Source organism: Macaca mulatta, chromosome 14 (assembly GCF_049350105.2).
Source record: "Macaca mulatta isolate MMU2019108-1 chromosome 14, T2T-MMU8v2.0, whole genome shotgun sequence".
In the NCBI taxonomy this organism is placed as follows: Eukaryota; Metazoa; Chordata; class Mammalia; order Primates; family Cercopithecidae; genus Macaca; species Macaca mulatta.
In genome coordinates, this window is record NC_133419.1 from 13,761,058 (window position 1) to 13,776,884 (window position 15,827).

The 15,827-nt window shown below is 39.0% G+C and overlaps 2 protein-coding genes across 5 annotated transcripts in view; one reads left to right on the forward strand and one right to left on the reverse strand.

Annotated features, from left to right (window-relative positions):
- The window catches only part of MS4A4A (membrane spanning 4-domains A4A), a 127,164-nt gene that overhangs the window by 57,672 nt on the left and 53,665 nt on the right, over window positions 1-15,827 (reverse strand). The window contains exon 2 of one of the 2 annotated variants that reach the window (XM_077962778.1): window positions 1,562-1,636. The exons of the other annotated variant lie outside the window; for it this stretch is intronic. The gene's annotated coding sequence lies outside the window, so the exon portion shown is untranslated. The remainder of the gene's footprint in view (window positions 1-1,561; window positions 1,637-15,827) is intronic. 2 annotated transcript variants of the gene reach the window in all.
- Window positions 1-15,827, forward strand: part of LOC698152 (membrane-spanning 4-domains subfamily A member 4A-like) — a 37,171-nt gene that overhangs the window by 1,464 nt on the left and 19,880 nt on the right. Inside the window, exons 2-3 of one of the 3 annotated variants that reach the window (XM_077962780.1) lie at window positions 9,003-9,123; window positions 15,336-15,495. In XM_077962780.1, coding sequence (XP_077818906.1) covers window positions 15,352-15,495 — 144 coding nt within the window. In that variant the 5' untranslated portion in view covers window positions 9,003-9,123; window positions 15,336-15,351. The remainder of the gene's footprint in view (window positions 1-9,002; window positions 9,124-15,335; window positions 15,496-15,827) is intronic. The other 2 variants (XM_077962781.1, XM_015114073.3) reach the window with 2 other exon arrangements.

A 15,827-nucleotide genomic window follows, 5' to 3' on the forward strand; every position in this document is an offset into this window, starting at 1 on the left:
CCTTGTAAATACGTGTTTCTTTCCTTGGGAACCTTATCTACCCTAGATAATTAACACATGGATTTCTGTGGTGTAAAGATAGGAGGCAGTTATATAAATTTATGTCAAGAATGTCTTACAAAGACAGAGCACCAGCCTTGAATGACCAGAACCTGACCTATGTTACCAAAGAATTATGGAAAAGCATAAGAGTCAGTTATAAGCCTTAATGTGATATAATGACTCGGCCCTCGGGAAGCTTACAGTCTTAACAGAGAGGCACTAAACACAGAGAGAGAACCACCAGGTGTGTTTGATAAGACAGACCCAACATGTCCTAAATTCTCAGTCTGAAGGTGTGCCTGAGATATTGAGGCAGAGTTTCCCTTACATTAAAGAAGAAGAGGCTGGGCGCGGTGGCTCACACCTGTAATCCCAGCGCTTTGGGAGGTTGAGGTGGGTGGATCACTAGGTCAGAAGATCAAGACCATCCTGAATACAGTGAAACCCCATCTCTACTAAAAATACAAAAAAAAAAAAAAATTAGCTGGGCATGGTGGCAGGTGCCTGTAGTCCCAGCTACTTGGGAGGCTGAGGCAGGAGAATGGTGTGAACCCAGGAGGTGGAGCTTTCAGTGAGCCGAGATCATGCCATTGAGCTCCAGCCTGGGCAATAGAGCGAGACTGTCTCAAAAAGAAGAAGAAGGAGAAGGAGAAGAAGAAGAAGGTGGTACACATTTAGATGGACTAAGAAGAATTATCTTTAATTTCTTTCAAAATAACTTTGGTTTATGTGGTGTAAAAGGAAAGTAACAAATTTCTTAAACCCTTAGCTACCACCAGAGGTTGAGTAATACACATGCGGGAAATGGGCAATGTGGGGAAATGGTGTCTGAAAGAAGATAAGAGCTACGCAAAACTGTTAGTGTGTGAGCGGATTAGATGCTGTAGTGGGTTTGTTGCTGTTCTTGTAAGGTGGTCATAGCAGGGGGGGTGGAATATTCCTGCAAATGGGCTCAATATATGCAAATGTCTCAATATATGAGTGAAATTTCCTTAGAACAACTTAAATAAGTAAAATATACTTGGGGCTTTAAAAAATAAAAAGGATAAATTCAAGATAAGGCTATGATAATAGATATGGGTTGAAGTAGCAGAGTTTTTGTTATCAATAACATTAAATTTTTATCTTTATACTAAAGGTGGTGAAATGCAAAGAAAGGACTTTAAAGGGGAGGGTGACACAGTTGTTTTTGCATTTGATCATTTGGCTACAAAGTCAGGGGTGGGTTTAACATCCAAGGTCACAAATGCACACTGGGGAACATTCAGAGGCTGTAAGTCCTGATAAAAATAGGATGATGGCTTGGCTTGAGGAGATGGGAGAAATACAGAGTTAAAAAATGGTTGTGTAGGATTAGAATATGATTGATGAAGCATAGAGGGTATGTAACAGAAGGTATCAGTGACAAACTACCAGACATTTAACACAGACAACTGAGCTAATTGTTGGGCCTTCTATCAAGAAAGGACATTTGCAGTCCCATAGACCTCTTAGGGTTCCTGTTACCTTTAGCTCTTACCTCTCTTGATTAGGGACTGCTTGTAGTGTTCTGAAGTAATCTCCACATAATATTCCTTGTGCCACCTTCCTTTATCTGAAAGATAAATTTTGAGGAAGACTTAATATCTTCTACTTTGGTCTTCTAATGTTTGAAATAAAAATTACCTCTTCTTTTTGCTGGAACAATTTGCTGGATGATCATATTATGGACTTTATTATAATGACTTTAAAATTAACCCCAGAGGGGGACAATTCTCTCAAGTTCAGCAAAATTTGAGGGTATGGATTCAGTTTAAGACCAAAAATAAGGCTTGCTATTTTATGTTATTCCTTTGTTCCAAATCTAAATTTTGTATTCTGTTCAGGGGATGCTAAAGTCTACATATAGGTTTGATTATACCTACTCAATAAAATGTAAACATAACCCACCTCACAAACTCCATTATGATTAGAACAGAGATTACAAGAGGAAGAGGAGGGCCTCCTGGCCTGCCTCTACATAGTCTTATATCTAAATTAGTCCATGAGAGCAAAAACAAGCACGACCCTGACTCTTCTGACCAATCTTTGAGACAAACTGCAAAAGAGAGGAAGAGTCAACCTCGGACAACACGGTACCATGAATAACATGCTCTCTCCAATTATATAGACCCCTCCTCTCTGCTTTTCACTTCCCTAAGATAGGACCAGTTGAAGCAGGGTCATGCCAGGAATAAAGCCCCTCTTTAGCATGTCCTTGAATGGCAGAAAGTGTTAGAGGAAATTTATGTTTTATACTTCGAGCCAGAAATGAGTAAGTGAGAGTAGGAAGACCAATAATAATAGCCAATATGTAGTTAGTATTTATTAAGTGACATGCACTGGTTTAAATGTTTATATGTGCTATTTCATCATTAAATTTCTCTATGAGATATGCTCTATTATTCACAGGATAGAGTTACAGAAACACAAGATTAATTAACTTGAGTAAAGAGTGGCAGGGCCAAAATTTAAAACCAGGTAATTTAATTCCAGAACTCCTTTGCTTAAGAGGATCCACTATACTAGTCTGGTGAATAGAACTCTTTATTTGCACATTTATTCATTCCTCAGTTGTTGGACATTTGGGTTGTTTGTACCTTTTGACTATTATAGGTAACACTGCTAGGAAAATTCATTTTACAAATTTTTGTGTGGACAGATGTTTTTATTTCTCTTTGTATGTATGGAAGGGATGGGAATGGAATGGAAGGGATAGGTCATAAGGCAGGTTCGTGGTTGACATTTTGCAAAGAATCAGTTAGGGAGGAATCCTCCTTATGTTTTAGGAATAGTTTCAGTAGGATTAGCTCTTTGATATTTATTAGCTCTTCAGTGACATAAACACTTCTTTGTACATCTGTTAGAATTTGATTGTGACTCTATAGGGCTCAATAATCCAATCTTCCACCATAATAAACTGGAAAAAGAAGAGCAAACTAACTGGAAACAACTTGTAGAAAGGAAATAATAAAGACTAGAGCGAAAATAATAGAGGGTAGAAACACATTACAGTAAATCAACAAAACCCAAAGTTCATTCTTGCAAAGATCAAATTTGAAAAACCTTTAGCTATATTGAATGACAAAAATTACAAGAAGAAATCACTAAAATCAGGAATGAAAGAGGCAGCATAATTACCAAATTTACAGAATTAAAGAAATTATAAGGGACACTATAAAATTATATCCAAATAAATTAGATAACATATGAAATGGTCAAATTTTTATGAAAATACTACTAAAACTGACTGAAGAAGAAATACAAAAACAAAAAGAAATACAAAATCTGAATAGATCTATAATAAGAGATTAAATGAGGAATTTTAAAAACTTTTATAAAGGAAAGCCCAGGATCCTGTGATTTCACTGGTAAATTTTACTAAACATTTTAAAAAGAATTAATACCCTTCCATCAAAAACTACAAGAGAAGTGAACAATTCCAAATTTATTACATAAGCTAGTATTATTTTGACACCAAAATCAAGAAAAGACAACATAAGCAAACAAAACTACCTATGAATGTCTCTTATGAATATAGACACAAATACTCAAATAAATATTAGCAAGTTGTTGTGGGAAGTCTGGGACCCCGAACAGAGGGACCGGCTGAAGCCATGGCGGAAGAACATAAATTGTGAAGATTTCATGGACATGTATTAGTTCCCCAAATTAATACTTTTGTAATTTCTTATGCCCATCTTTACTGCAATCTCCGAACATAAATTGTGAAGATTTCATGGACACTTATCACTTCCCCAGTCAATACTCTTGTGATTTCCTATGCCTGTCTTTAATCTCTTAATCCCGTCATCTTCGTAAGCTGAGGATGAATGTCACCTCAGGACCCTGTGATGATTGTGTTAACTGCACAAATTGTTTAAACAATATGAAATGTGGGCACCTTGAAAAAAGAACAGGATAACAGCCATGTTCAGGGAACAAGCGAGATAACAATTAGATCTGGCTGCCTGAGAGCCAGGCAGAACAGAGCCATATTTCTCTTCTTTCAAAAGCAAATAGGAGAAATATCGCTGAATTATTTTGCTCAGCAAGGAACATCCCTGAGAAAGAGAATGCATTCCCAAGGGGAGGTCTCTAAAATGGCCACTTTGGGGATGTCTGTCTTTTACGGTTGTAGATAAGGGATGAAATAAACCCCAGTCTCCCGTAGTGCTCCCAGGCTTATTAGGATGAAGAAATTCCCACCTAATAAATTTTGGTCAGACCAGTTGTCTGCTCGCAAACGCTGTCTCCCGATAAGATGTTATCAATGACAATGCATGCCCGAAACTTCATTAGCAATTTTAATTTCACCCTGGTCCTGTGATCTCGCCCTGCCTCTACATGCCTTGTGATATTTTATTACCTTGTGAAAGATGTGATCTCTGTGACCCACACCCTATTCGTATACTCCATCCACTTTTGAAAATCACTAATAAAAACTTGCTGGTTTTGTGGCTTGGGGGACATCACAGAACCTCCTGACATGTGATGTCTCCCCTGGACACCCAGCTTTAAAATTTCTCTCTTTTTTATTCTTTCCCTTTATTTCTCAGACGGGCCGACACTGAGGGAAATAGATAAGAACCTACATGAAATAACGTGAATTATCAGGGGCGGGTTCCCCAGATAGCAAGTAGAATTCAGCAATATATAAAAAAGATTATATATGAGGACAAAGTCAGATTAATCTTAAGAATATAAAACTTGGCCGGGCGCGGTGGCTCAAGCCTGTAATCCCAGCACTTTGGGAGGCCGAGGCGGGCGGATCACAAGGTCAGGAGATCGAGACCACAGTGAAACCCCGTCTCTACTAAAAATACAAAAAATTAGCCGGGCGCGGTGGCGGGCGCCTGTAGTCCCAGCTACTCAGGAGGCTGAGGCAGGAGAATGGCGGGAACCCGGGAGGCGGAGCTTGCAGTGAGCCGAGATCACGCCACTGCACTCCAGCCTGGGCAACAGCGTGAGACTCCGTCTCAAAAAAAAAAAAAAAAAAAAAAAGAATATAAAACTTAGCATTCAAAAAAATCAGTGTTATATAATGCATTAATTGAATAAAAGACAAAAACCACAAAAAGGCACATGAATGCCTCAATAGATTAAAAAAATTAAGAAAATCCAATACTTTGTATGATAAAAATACTCATCCAATGAGGAATAGAAGGGAATCACTCCCCCACCAAATAAAAAGCTATTAGAATTAATGAATAAGTTAAGCAAGCTTGAAGGATACAAATAATATATGCAAATGAACAGATACTTCAAAAGAAGGTGTACATGCAGCCAACAATCATATGAAAAAAAGCTCAACATCACTGGTCATTAAAGAAATGCAAGTGAAAACCATAATGAGATGCCTCCCTTACACCAATCAGAATGACTATTATCAAAAAGTCAAAAAAATAACAGATGCTAACGAGGTTGTGGAGAAGAAGGAATGTTAATACACTGTTGGTGTGAGTGTAAATTAGTTCAACCACTGTGGAACACTGTGGTGATTCCTCAAAAACCTAAAACCGGAAATACCATTCAACCCAGTAATCCTGTTCTGGGTATATACGCAAAGGAATAGAAATCATTCTGTTTTAAAGACACATGCACACATTATGTTCATTGCAGCACTATTCACAATAGCAAAGACATGGAATCAACTTAAAACTTCATCAATAGTAGGCTCAATAAAGAAAATAATGTGGTATATATACACCATGAAATGCTACGCAGCCATAAAAAAAAAAAGAACAAGATCATGTCCATTGCAGGAACATGGATAGAGCTGGAGGCCATTATCCTTAGTAGACTAACACAGGAACAGAAAACCAAATACTGCATGTTCTCACTTATAAGTGGAGCTAGATGATGAGAACACATGAGCACATCAAGGGGAACAACACACACTGGGGCTTCTTAGAGGGTGGAGGCTGAGAAAAGGGAGAAGAGCAGAAAAAATAAATTATAGGTGCTAGTCTTAAAACATGGGTGATATGGTTGGGCGCAGTGGCTCATGCATGTAATCCCAGAACTTTGGAAGTCTGAGGTGGATGGATCATCTGAGGTCAGGAGTTCAAGACCACACTGGACAACATGGTGAAACCCCATCTCTACTAAAAATACAAAAATTAGCCAGGTATGGTTGTGCACGCCTGTAGTCCCAGGTGCTCTGGAGGCTGAGGCAGGAGAATTGCTTGAACCCTGGAGGCGGAGGTTGTAGTGAGCTGAGATCACACCACTGCACTCCAGACTGGGTGACAGAGCAAGACTTGGTTTCAAAAAAAAAAAAAAAACCTGGATGATAAAATAATCTGTAAATCAAATGCTGTGACACAATACCTGTGTAACCAACCTGCACATGTACCCCTGAAGTTAAAATAAAAGTTAAATTAAACATATACACATACAAAAATAAATTGGAGTTCTATATGTTAGCATTGAATAATTTAAAAAATGAAATTAAGACAATCTCATTTATAATAGTTTCAAATAGAACAAAATTCTTGGGAATAAATTTATCAAAATAAGCACAAGACTTGTACACCAAATACTACAAAATGTTAAAAGAAATTAAAGAAAATTTAAATAAATGAAAAAAACTCATATGCAGGAACTTGAAGGCTTAATATTGTTAAGATGGTAATATTACTCAAATTGAGCTACAGAAAACACAATCTTTAAAAAAAATCAAGCTACCTTAGTTCAGAAATTTACAAGCTAATTCTAAAATCATATGGAAATACAAGGGACTCAGAATAGTTCAAACAATTTTTGAAAAAGAAAAATAGTTTGGTGCACTTACACTTTCCAAATTCAAAACTTACTACAAAGCTATAATTTTAAGACAGTGTGGTATTGGCATGAGGACAGACATATAGAACAATGGAATAGAATTGAATAAAATTGTCTAAAAATAAAAATGGGATGGAATAGAATTGTCTAGAAATAAACTTCTATATTTATGACTAGCTGATTTTTGACAAGGATAACATGACTACTAAGTGAGAAAAGAATAGTCTGTTTAGCAAATCATGGTTGAACAACTTCAGATTCACAAGCAAAAGAATGAAGTTGGACACTTTCTTCCACCAAACAAAACAATTCAAAGTGGAGCAAAAACCGAAATGTAAGACCTAAATGTAAGACCTTTTCGAGGAAAAAATAGCCTTAATGACCTTGGTTTAGTAGTGGCTTCTTAGATATGACAACAAAGCTCAAGCCATAAAAGAAAAGCAGATAAATTAGGTTTTATCATAATGAAAAACCCTGGCTGGGTGCAGTGGCTCACACCTGTAATCCCAGCACTTTGGGAGGCTGAGGTCAGGGGGATCACCTGAGGTCAGGAGTTCAAGAGCAGCCTGGCCAACATGGTGAAACCCCAAAATCCAAAAATACAAAAATTAGCCCAGCATGATGGCGGGTGCCTATAATCCCAGCTATTGGGAGGCTGAGGCAGGAGAATCCCTTGAACCCAGGAGGTGGATGTTGCAGTGAGCTGAGATCATGACATTGCACTCCAGCCTGAACTACAGGGTGAATCTCCATCTCATGAAAGGAAGGAAGGAAGGAAGGAAGGAAGGAAGGAAGGAAGGAAGGAAGGAAGGAAGGAAGGAGAAAAGAAAAGAAAAAAGGAAAAGGAAAGAAAAGAAAGGAAAGGAAGAGAAAGAAAGAGAAAAAGAAAGAGAGAGGGAGGGAGGGAGGAAGGAGGGAGGGAAGGAAGGAAGGAAGGGAAAAAGAGACAGGGAGGGAGGGAAAGAAAGAGAGGGAAAGACTGAAAGAAAGAAAAGGAAGGAAGGAAAGAAAGAAAAAGAAAGAAAGAAAGGAAGGAAGGAAGAACAGAAAGAAGGAAGAAAGAAAAGAAAGAGAAAGGGAGGGAGGAAGGAAGGAAGGAAGGAAGGAAGGAAGGAAGGAAGGAAGGAAGGAAGGAAGGAAGGAAAGGCTCCTATTTCAAAGGACACCATGAAGAAAGTGTAAAGACAACCCATGGGATATAGAAGAAAATATTTGCCAATACTATATCATATAAACCACTTGTATCCAGAACATATAAAGAATTCCTACAATTCAACTATTTAAAAAAACTTAATTTAAAAGTGGGAATATAAGTTGAATAGGCATTTTTCTAAGGAAAACATACAAATAGCACATGAAAAGATGTTCAACATCATTTGTAATTAAAAAATGCAAATCAAAACTACAAAGAGATATTCACACACACTAGGATAGAAAAAACAAAAAAGACGTTAATGAGTGGTGGTGAGCATATGGAGAGATTGGATCTCTCAAATATTGTTATTCAAATTCTAAACCGGTGCAGCCATCTTGGAAATGATTTGGCAGCTTTGCAAAATTTCAACGATTAACCCGTCTTATGATCTAGCTCTTCCACTCCCAAGGAGAAATAAAAACATATATCTACACAAAAACCTGTACGATGGATTTTCTTAGCAGCATTACCGGTAATAGCCAAAAGATGGAAACAACCCAAATGTCCATCAATTGAGGAATGAATAAATATGCAAACAGAGGAGCTCTTCTGTTCACCAGACTAGCGTAGTGGATCCTCTTAAGCAAAGGAGTTCTGAAATTACATCTCCTAGATTTAAATTTTGGTTCTGCCACTGTTTACTAAAGTTACTTAATTTTGTGTTTCTGTAATTCTGTCTTGTAAATAATAGAGCATAACTCTTAGGGGAATTTCATGATGAAATGACAAATAAAACATTTAAAACATTGCATGTCACATAATAAAAAGTAAGTACATATTATTATTATTTTTTTTTAAGACAGAGTCTCGCTCTGTTGCCCAGGCTGGAGTGCAGTGGCATGATCTCGGCTCACTGCAAGCTCCGCCTCCTAGGTTCTTGCCATTCTCCTGCCTCAGCCTCCCGAGTAGCTGGGACTACAGGCGCCTGTCACCGCACTCAGCTAATTTTTTGTATTTTTAGTAGAGACGGGGTTTCACCGTGTTAGCCAGGATGGTCTCTATCTCCTGACCTCATGATCTGCCCACCTCGGCCTCCCAAAGTGCTGGGATTACAGGCATGATCCACCGCGCCTGGCCCATAAGTAAGTACATATTAACTATTTTTATTAGTCTTCCTACTATCACTTACCAATTTTCTGGCCTGAAGTATAAAACATAAACTTCCTCTAACACTTCCTGCCACTCAAGAACATGCTGGAGAGGGGCTTTATTTCTGGCATGACCCTGCTCCAACCTGCTCCTGTCTTGGGGGAAGTGGAAAAGAGGAGAAGAGGGGTCTATATAATTGGAGAGAGCATGTTATTCGTGGTACCGTGTTGTCCGAGGTTGACTCTTCCTCTCTTTTGCAGTTTGTCTCAAAGATTGGTCAGAAGAGTCAGGGTTGTGCTTGTTTTTGCTCTCATGGACTAAGTGAGATACAAGACTATGTAGAGGCCGGCCAGGAGGCCCTCCTCTTTCTCTTGCAGTGTCTGTTCTAATGATAATGGAGTTAGTGAAGTGGGTTACATTTACTTGCTATTGAGTAGGTATATTGAGACCTATATGTAGACTTTAACATCCTGTAAGCAGAACACAAAATTCAGATACAGAGCAAAGAGATAAAATAAAACAGCAGGCCTTATTTTTGGTCTTACATTTAATACATACCCTCAAATTTTGTTAAACTTGGGAGAATTGTTCTCCTCTGGGCTTAAAGTCATTATAATAAAGCCCATAGTTTGATCATTTACCAACTTGTCCCAGAAGGGAGACAATTTATTTCAAACATTTGAAGACCTACATCGAAGATATCCAGGCCTCCCCAAAATTTCTCTTTCAAAAAAGTAAGATGGTACAAGGGACAGTATGTGGAGATTATTTTACAATCCTACAAGTAGTCGCTAATCAAGAGTGGCAAGATCTAAAGGGAACAGGACCCCTAAGAGGGCTATGAACCTGCAAATGTCCTTTCTCGGCTGAAGGTCCAACAATTAATTACTTTGTCCATGTTAAAAATCTGGAGGTTTAAGATCCATCACTGTGGCTCACACCTATAATCCAAGCACTATGGGAGGGAGGCTGAGGTGGGAAGATTGCTTGATGCTGTGAATTTGAGAACAACCTGGGCAACGTGGCAAAACTCCATCTCTACAAAAAGTACAAAAATTAACTGGATGTGCTGGCATGCACCTGTAATCCCAGCTACTTTGGTGGCTGAGGTCGAGGTTGCAGTGAGTCATGATAACAGCACTGCACTCCAGCTTAGGTGACAGAATGAGACCCTGTCAAAAAATTCTGGTAGTTTGTCACTGAGGCCTTCTGTTGCCTACACTGTATGCTCAGTAGCTCATTAAATGATGACCTTCTTTGCCTCTTTTGACAGTTTTTGATTTGAAGCTTATTTTATCTGATCTAAGTATAGGCAATCCTTCTCCTTTGACTACTATTTGCATGAAGTATTTCATCCCTTCACTTTCAGCCTATGTTTTTTTCTTAAAGCTAAAGTGAGACTCTTATAGCATATAGTTAGATCTTGTTTTTTTTTTTAAATTCAGCCACTCTATGATTGAAGAATTTAATTCCTTTATATTTAAGGTTGTTATTAACAGGTAAGTAGTTAGTAGTGCTATTTTGTTATTTTGGGGGTGGTTGTTTTTGCAGATATTTCTTTATTTCTTCATCTCTTGTATCCTTTTGTGATTTGGTAATTTTATGAAGTACTAAGCGTTTAATTTTTTATCATTCATTTATCTGCTGCAGTTCTTATAATTCTTATAGCTCTGAAGGCTGGGAAGTCTAAGGGCACACATGATGTAAACCTCTGGTGAGGGTGATCCCATGGAGGAAGGTGGAAGTGAGTGCACAAAGCAAAGAGAGAGAGATGGGGCCAAATTTATTCTTTTATCAGGAGTCCACTCCTGCCATAATTAACCCTCTCCCAAGATAATGATATTTATCCATTCATGAGGATGAAGGTCTCTGGATGTAATTATTTCTAGAAGGTCACACCTCTTAAAACTGTTACAATGGCAATTAAGTTTTCACATGAGTTTTAGAGGGAACATTGAAACCATAGCATTTCATTCACAACCCTCTGAAACTCATGTTTTTCTCACATGCAAAATACATTAATTCTGTCTCAATCGCCTCAAAAGTTTTTACCCATTCTAGCATCAACTTTAAAGTTCTAAGTCCAGAGTCGTCAGAAGCAGATATGGATGAGACTCAAGGTATGATTTATCGGGAGGCAAATGTTTCCAGCTGTGAACCTGTGAAATCAAAACTAGTGATTTGTTTCCAAAATATAATGGTGAGACAGGTACAGAATAGACTCTCTCAGTTCAAAAGGGAGAACCAGGCAAGAAAAAGGCATAACTGGTTTCAAGTGAGTCCAAAACCCAACAGAGAAGACAGCATTAAGCTTTAAATCTGGAGAATAATTTCCTTTGACTCCATGTCCTGAATCCTGGGAATGCTGACTGGGGCCCTCAGACATGGCCCCGCTCCCATATCTTTGCTGGGCTCAGTCCGTGCTTCAGGTCTGTTAGGTTGGAGTTGCATGCTAGTGGCCTTATGGTTCTGAGATCTCAAAGGTAGCCCCACTCCCTTGGCTCCACTAGGCATATCCCTAACTGTGACTGTCTGTGTTGGCTCTGACTCCGCATTCCCACTCAGCTTTGCCCTAATAGAGGCTCTTAGAAGTGGCTCCACTCCCGTAGCTATATGTGACATTCTTTGATCCTAGTTGGAGAAAGCCATGCCCCTACAGCTCTTGCAGTCTGTGAGCCTGTACACATGGATTCCACCAAGGTTTACAGCTTGTGCCTTCTAGGCACAGGTATTCCAGGCATAGTGGCAGTGCGAGCTGAGGTCCTAGGCTCAGGGTCTTGCAAAACTACTGTGGCATCTGGCACAGGATCACTCAACCCAGTCGTGGCTGGATGCAGATTACCCACAAACCTGAGGCTATAACTCTAAAGCACACCTCAGTAACTCAAGCCCGCGAAGCAGGGATGGAATTGAGACTGATTCTGGGGTCAGTGCACAACATCATCAAGGTTCCGGGGAAGGAGGCGTGCTCTGGAGGCTTGAGTTCTGAGGAGCAGGTTACAGTTCAAATTTGGGTTCCAGAGCCAATAGGGTAAAGCAGCAACTCCAACCCTGGGAGATGGAGTGCCACACAGTGGTAACTTTAGACCCTGAGACGGCAGGGCATGGCAATATCCCAGGCTGTGTAAGGCTGGATGTAGCAGCAGCAAGGCCTCGGGAATGGCTAGGCCTGTCTGTAGCTTTTTCCTTGGGTTTCTTGGAGCAGTGTAGAAATGACCCCCTAGGGAGCCAGGGTTTCTCAGAAGCTTAGACTCCAGGGGACTAGTCAGTTCCAGGGAGGTGGGGCACTGCACTATTTTGCCTGGATGGTGGGGTGACATATTTCAATCAAAGCTATGGGTGCCCAGACAGAGGAGCACAGTTTCAACTTGAGTTTGGAGGGGCAGGGTGCACCAGCGACTAAGATGGGGGCATGGAGCAGTTCCATGGCAGCCTGGCCTCGGCAGGTAGAGAGTAGATAGCAGCCGTTTGGCTCAGGTATGGCTCAGGTATGGCTCGCAGGTGTGCATAGTGTAGTGGGGGTTAAGCCTCAGAGATGGAGGGGTACAATGGCTACTCTGAAGCAGAATGCACTCTAGCAGTGATTCAGTTCCAACAAGGGGAAGCACAGTAGCAGCTTGGGCCATGGGGGCCAGGGCACAGTGTCAGCTCCTCCTCTGAGATAGAACAGACATGTGGACTTCAGGTAGCTCCGTCAGCTGAGCTCAGGGTCTGTGAAGATGCTAAGTGTCTCCAGTAGGATTGCAGGTGTCTATGGTGGTGTTGGGAGCTGCTGGGGTCCTGTCACTTACCTTTTCCCTTCAGGAAGAAGGCCCTCCTGACTCAGAGCTGGTCTAACTGGGGGAAGGGTGGTGGAGGAAAGGTATTTTCTCTCCTTCTTCATGCAGCCATCCTGGGTTTCTGTGCTTTACAAGGTTTCTGCTACTCCTTTGCTGTTTTCTGGTGCTCTTCTTTAGTTATTTTGGTTGGAATGTAGCTATTTATTCATTTTGTGTGTGTGTGTGTGTGTGTGTGTGTCTTTGTGATGGTGATGAGGGTTAGTAACTTCTAGTTGTCCATGTTGCTGACATTCTCTAGAATTCTAATCAGACATATTCTAGACCTTTTAATTCTACACTTCTCATCTTTTAACCTTTCTTCTATTGTGACCATTTTCTTGTTTCTCTGTAGAATTCTTGGTGATTTGTTCAATTTTTTTCCAGTTGACTAATTCTACTTTCAGCTATTCCTTGTTATTTAACACAGTGGCAAAATTTTTTCTGTCAACATTATTTTATATTTGAAATTTGTTTGAGACCATGTTGCAAAATGTTGTGTCACTTTTTGCACTTTAACTTTTCATTTTTGTGATTTCATTTTCAATTGAATAAAGTATCCATACTTTTTACATATTCTATATTTGGTATATATCTAGATGCTCCTAATCTGTGGGTCTTCTTGGAGGCTTGTATCAAGGATATCTACTTCCTTCTTTATGGACTCCAACGTAAGACTTATTCAGAGACTAATTGTTTTCTAAGCATGTGTCTTTTTGGTGGGATTTCTCCTTTACTACTGACTTTGATCGTTCTCAGAACTATAATTCTCCAGGGAAGTGATAGGTATCAGCTGATGCATTTAATTCCCAGGATTATGATCAATAATTTATGCCGTATACCTCAAGGAGACTCTTATCTTTGATAAGTATAATCTGAAATCTGTGTACTTTTTCTACATTTTCCCCCAAATTTATCCTTACGCAATCTTTGTTTTTAACACTCATTTCACCTGATTTACAGAGATTTTACTTGTTTCTCACTTTCATAACAAAATGGAGTTCTAATTCTGTTTGTCCAAATTGTTTTTGGAACTTTTCTAGACGAGATAAGAACAAGAACATTGACTTTTTGTTTACATCCTTACATTTAAGTCCTTAACTACTTCAATCACATTTACATTATATATTTCTTATTAATTATTAATTATATTTATCTTTCTTTTAAAAAATACTTTTCTTATTTTATAATTTGTAATTTTGTACTTTTTATTTTTACTGCTTTTCATAACTTTGAATGTCTACATTACTAAAATTAATGTTCTAAATGATTAATCTTTTATTTTTATTTTAACTTTTCCCCTCTAGCTTTCTCTGAAATTCACCCTCCTTCTCCTAACTTTAATCAATTTTATTGCCAGATAGCTAATAATGTATTTTCATTGATTTATCAAAGGTAAATATAGGATGACAATTATTTCCACAGAAATCTGAATTTTTTCTGAACATAGCAAATTTGGGCTACAATAACTTTTTTTTTCATTATGTTACCAATAAAAGGGTGCACATTTCCAAAGTTAAGACTTTTTAGCATATATGCTCCATTGAAATCAACCATGACTTGAAGGATATTAGCAAGCTTCACTTCCCTAAAATTTTATGGAAGTGGGCCATGAAACATCTGAATATGAATTGAAATACACAGATAAAAATTTCCATGTGGCTTTAGCCTATCTCCACGTTACTTGGTTGGAGTCATACTGAGGAGAGACAGAGGCATAACAGTAATATCTTTGTGCTTGGAATCTCAAAAAATGGCTTTATGTATCCTTGCTATGCACCAGCAAGTTAGAATTTAAAGTACTGTAATAGGAAAAGAGATTTAAATTTGTGGTGCAAAGAATATGACTCAGAGCCGTAAGTTTTATTCCCAAAGTTCAGAGCTTATGGGACAAAATACAAGGTTACATGGGAAGATTTTCAGCCCTGAGAATTTAACTGTGCTCTGGTTATAAAAGGAGGAGCTATACAATACTGTACCATAAATTGGAAGGCAGATGAGTTTGTGTAGCTTATTACTATTACAAAAGTAATCCTTCACGGGGAAGTGGCTCTAATCAAGGGACTAGGCTTTAAAAGGGATAGAAATAAAATCTGAGCAGACTTGGGATTTGAAGTTGAAGAAATTTCTCTAATTTACCTCATTTCTGTCAACATGTCCTCTCTTCTAGCATATTATTGATATCATGTAACATTTAAGTCAATCTCTCTATCTCTCTCTCCACCCCTGCTTAATGTGTTGCCTCTTCCACTTCCCTAGCTGTAACAACTGTTATAATATTGGAGGGAAAGGTAGACCAGGTTTTGTCCTTGGGGGAATCTGCCCGAAAGTATAAAGTCTTTCTTTTGTCATTTCCAGGACCTCATCCTAAATTACATTTCTTATTGTAGCACCTTTTCTGCTGCCATGACAACCATGCAAGGAATGGAACAGGCTACGCCAGGGGCTGGCCCTGGTGTGCCCCAGTTGGGAAACATGGGTGTCATACATTCATATCTGTGGAAAGGATTGCAAGAGAAGTTCTTGAAGGGGGAACCCAAAGTCCTTGGGGTAAGTCAGTTGCAAATCTGGGAGAAGACCAATAGTGTTGTAAACTCATGTTTGATCAGATCTAATGCCAAATACACTGTCCCACCAGCCTCTTAATACATCAACCAGCCCTAGCAACATCAGTATTTAATTTCAGGCCCTTTCTTTGAAAAAATATATCATATTCTACCACATCATGCTTCCAAATTAGTTATATTTAAAGTATATTGACTTCAGATCTATTCTATGGTTGTGGATCATCCATGATAATTATATTTGACTTCAGCATAGAAGAACAGCAAAAGAAAAGACCACCTGTGCACTAGCCGACGCCCCCTCCACAGGCCTTCCTG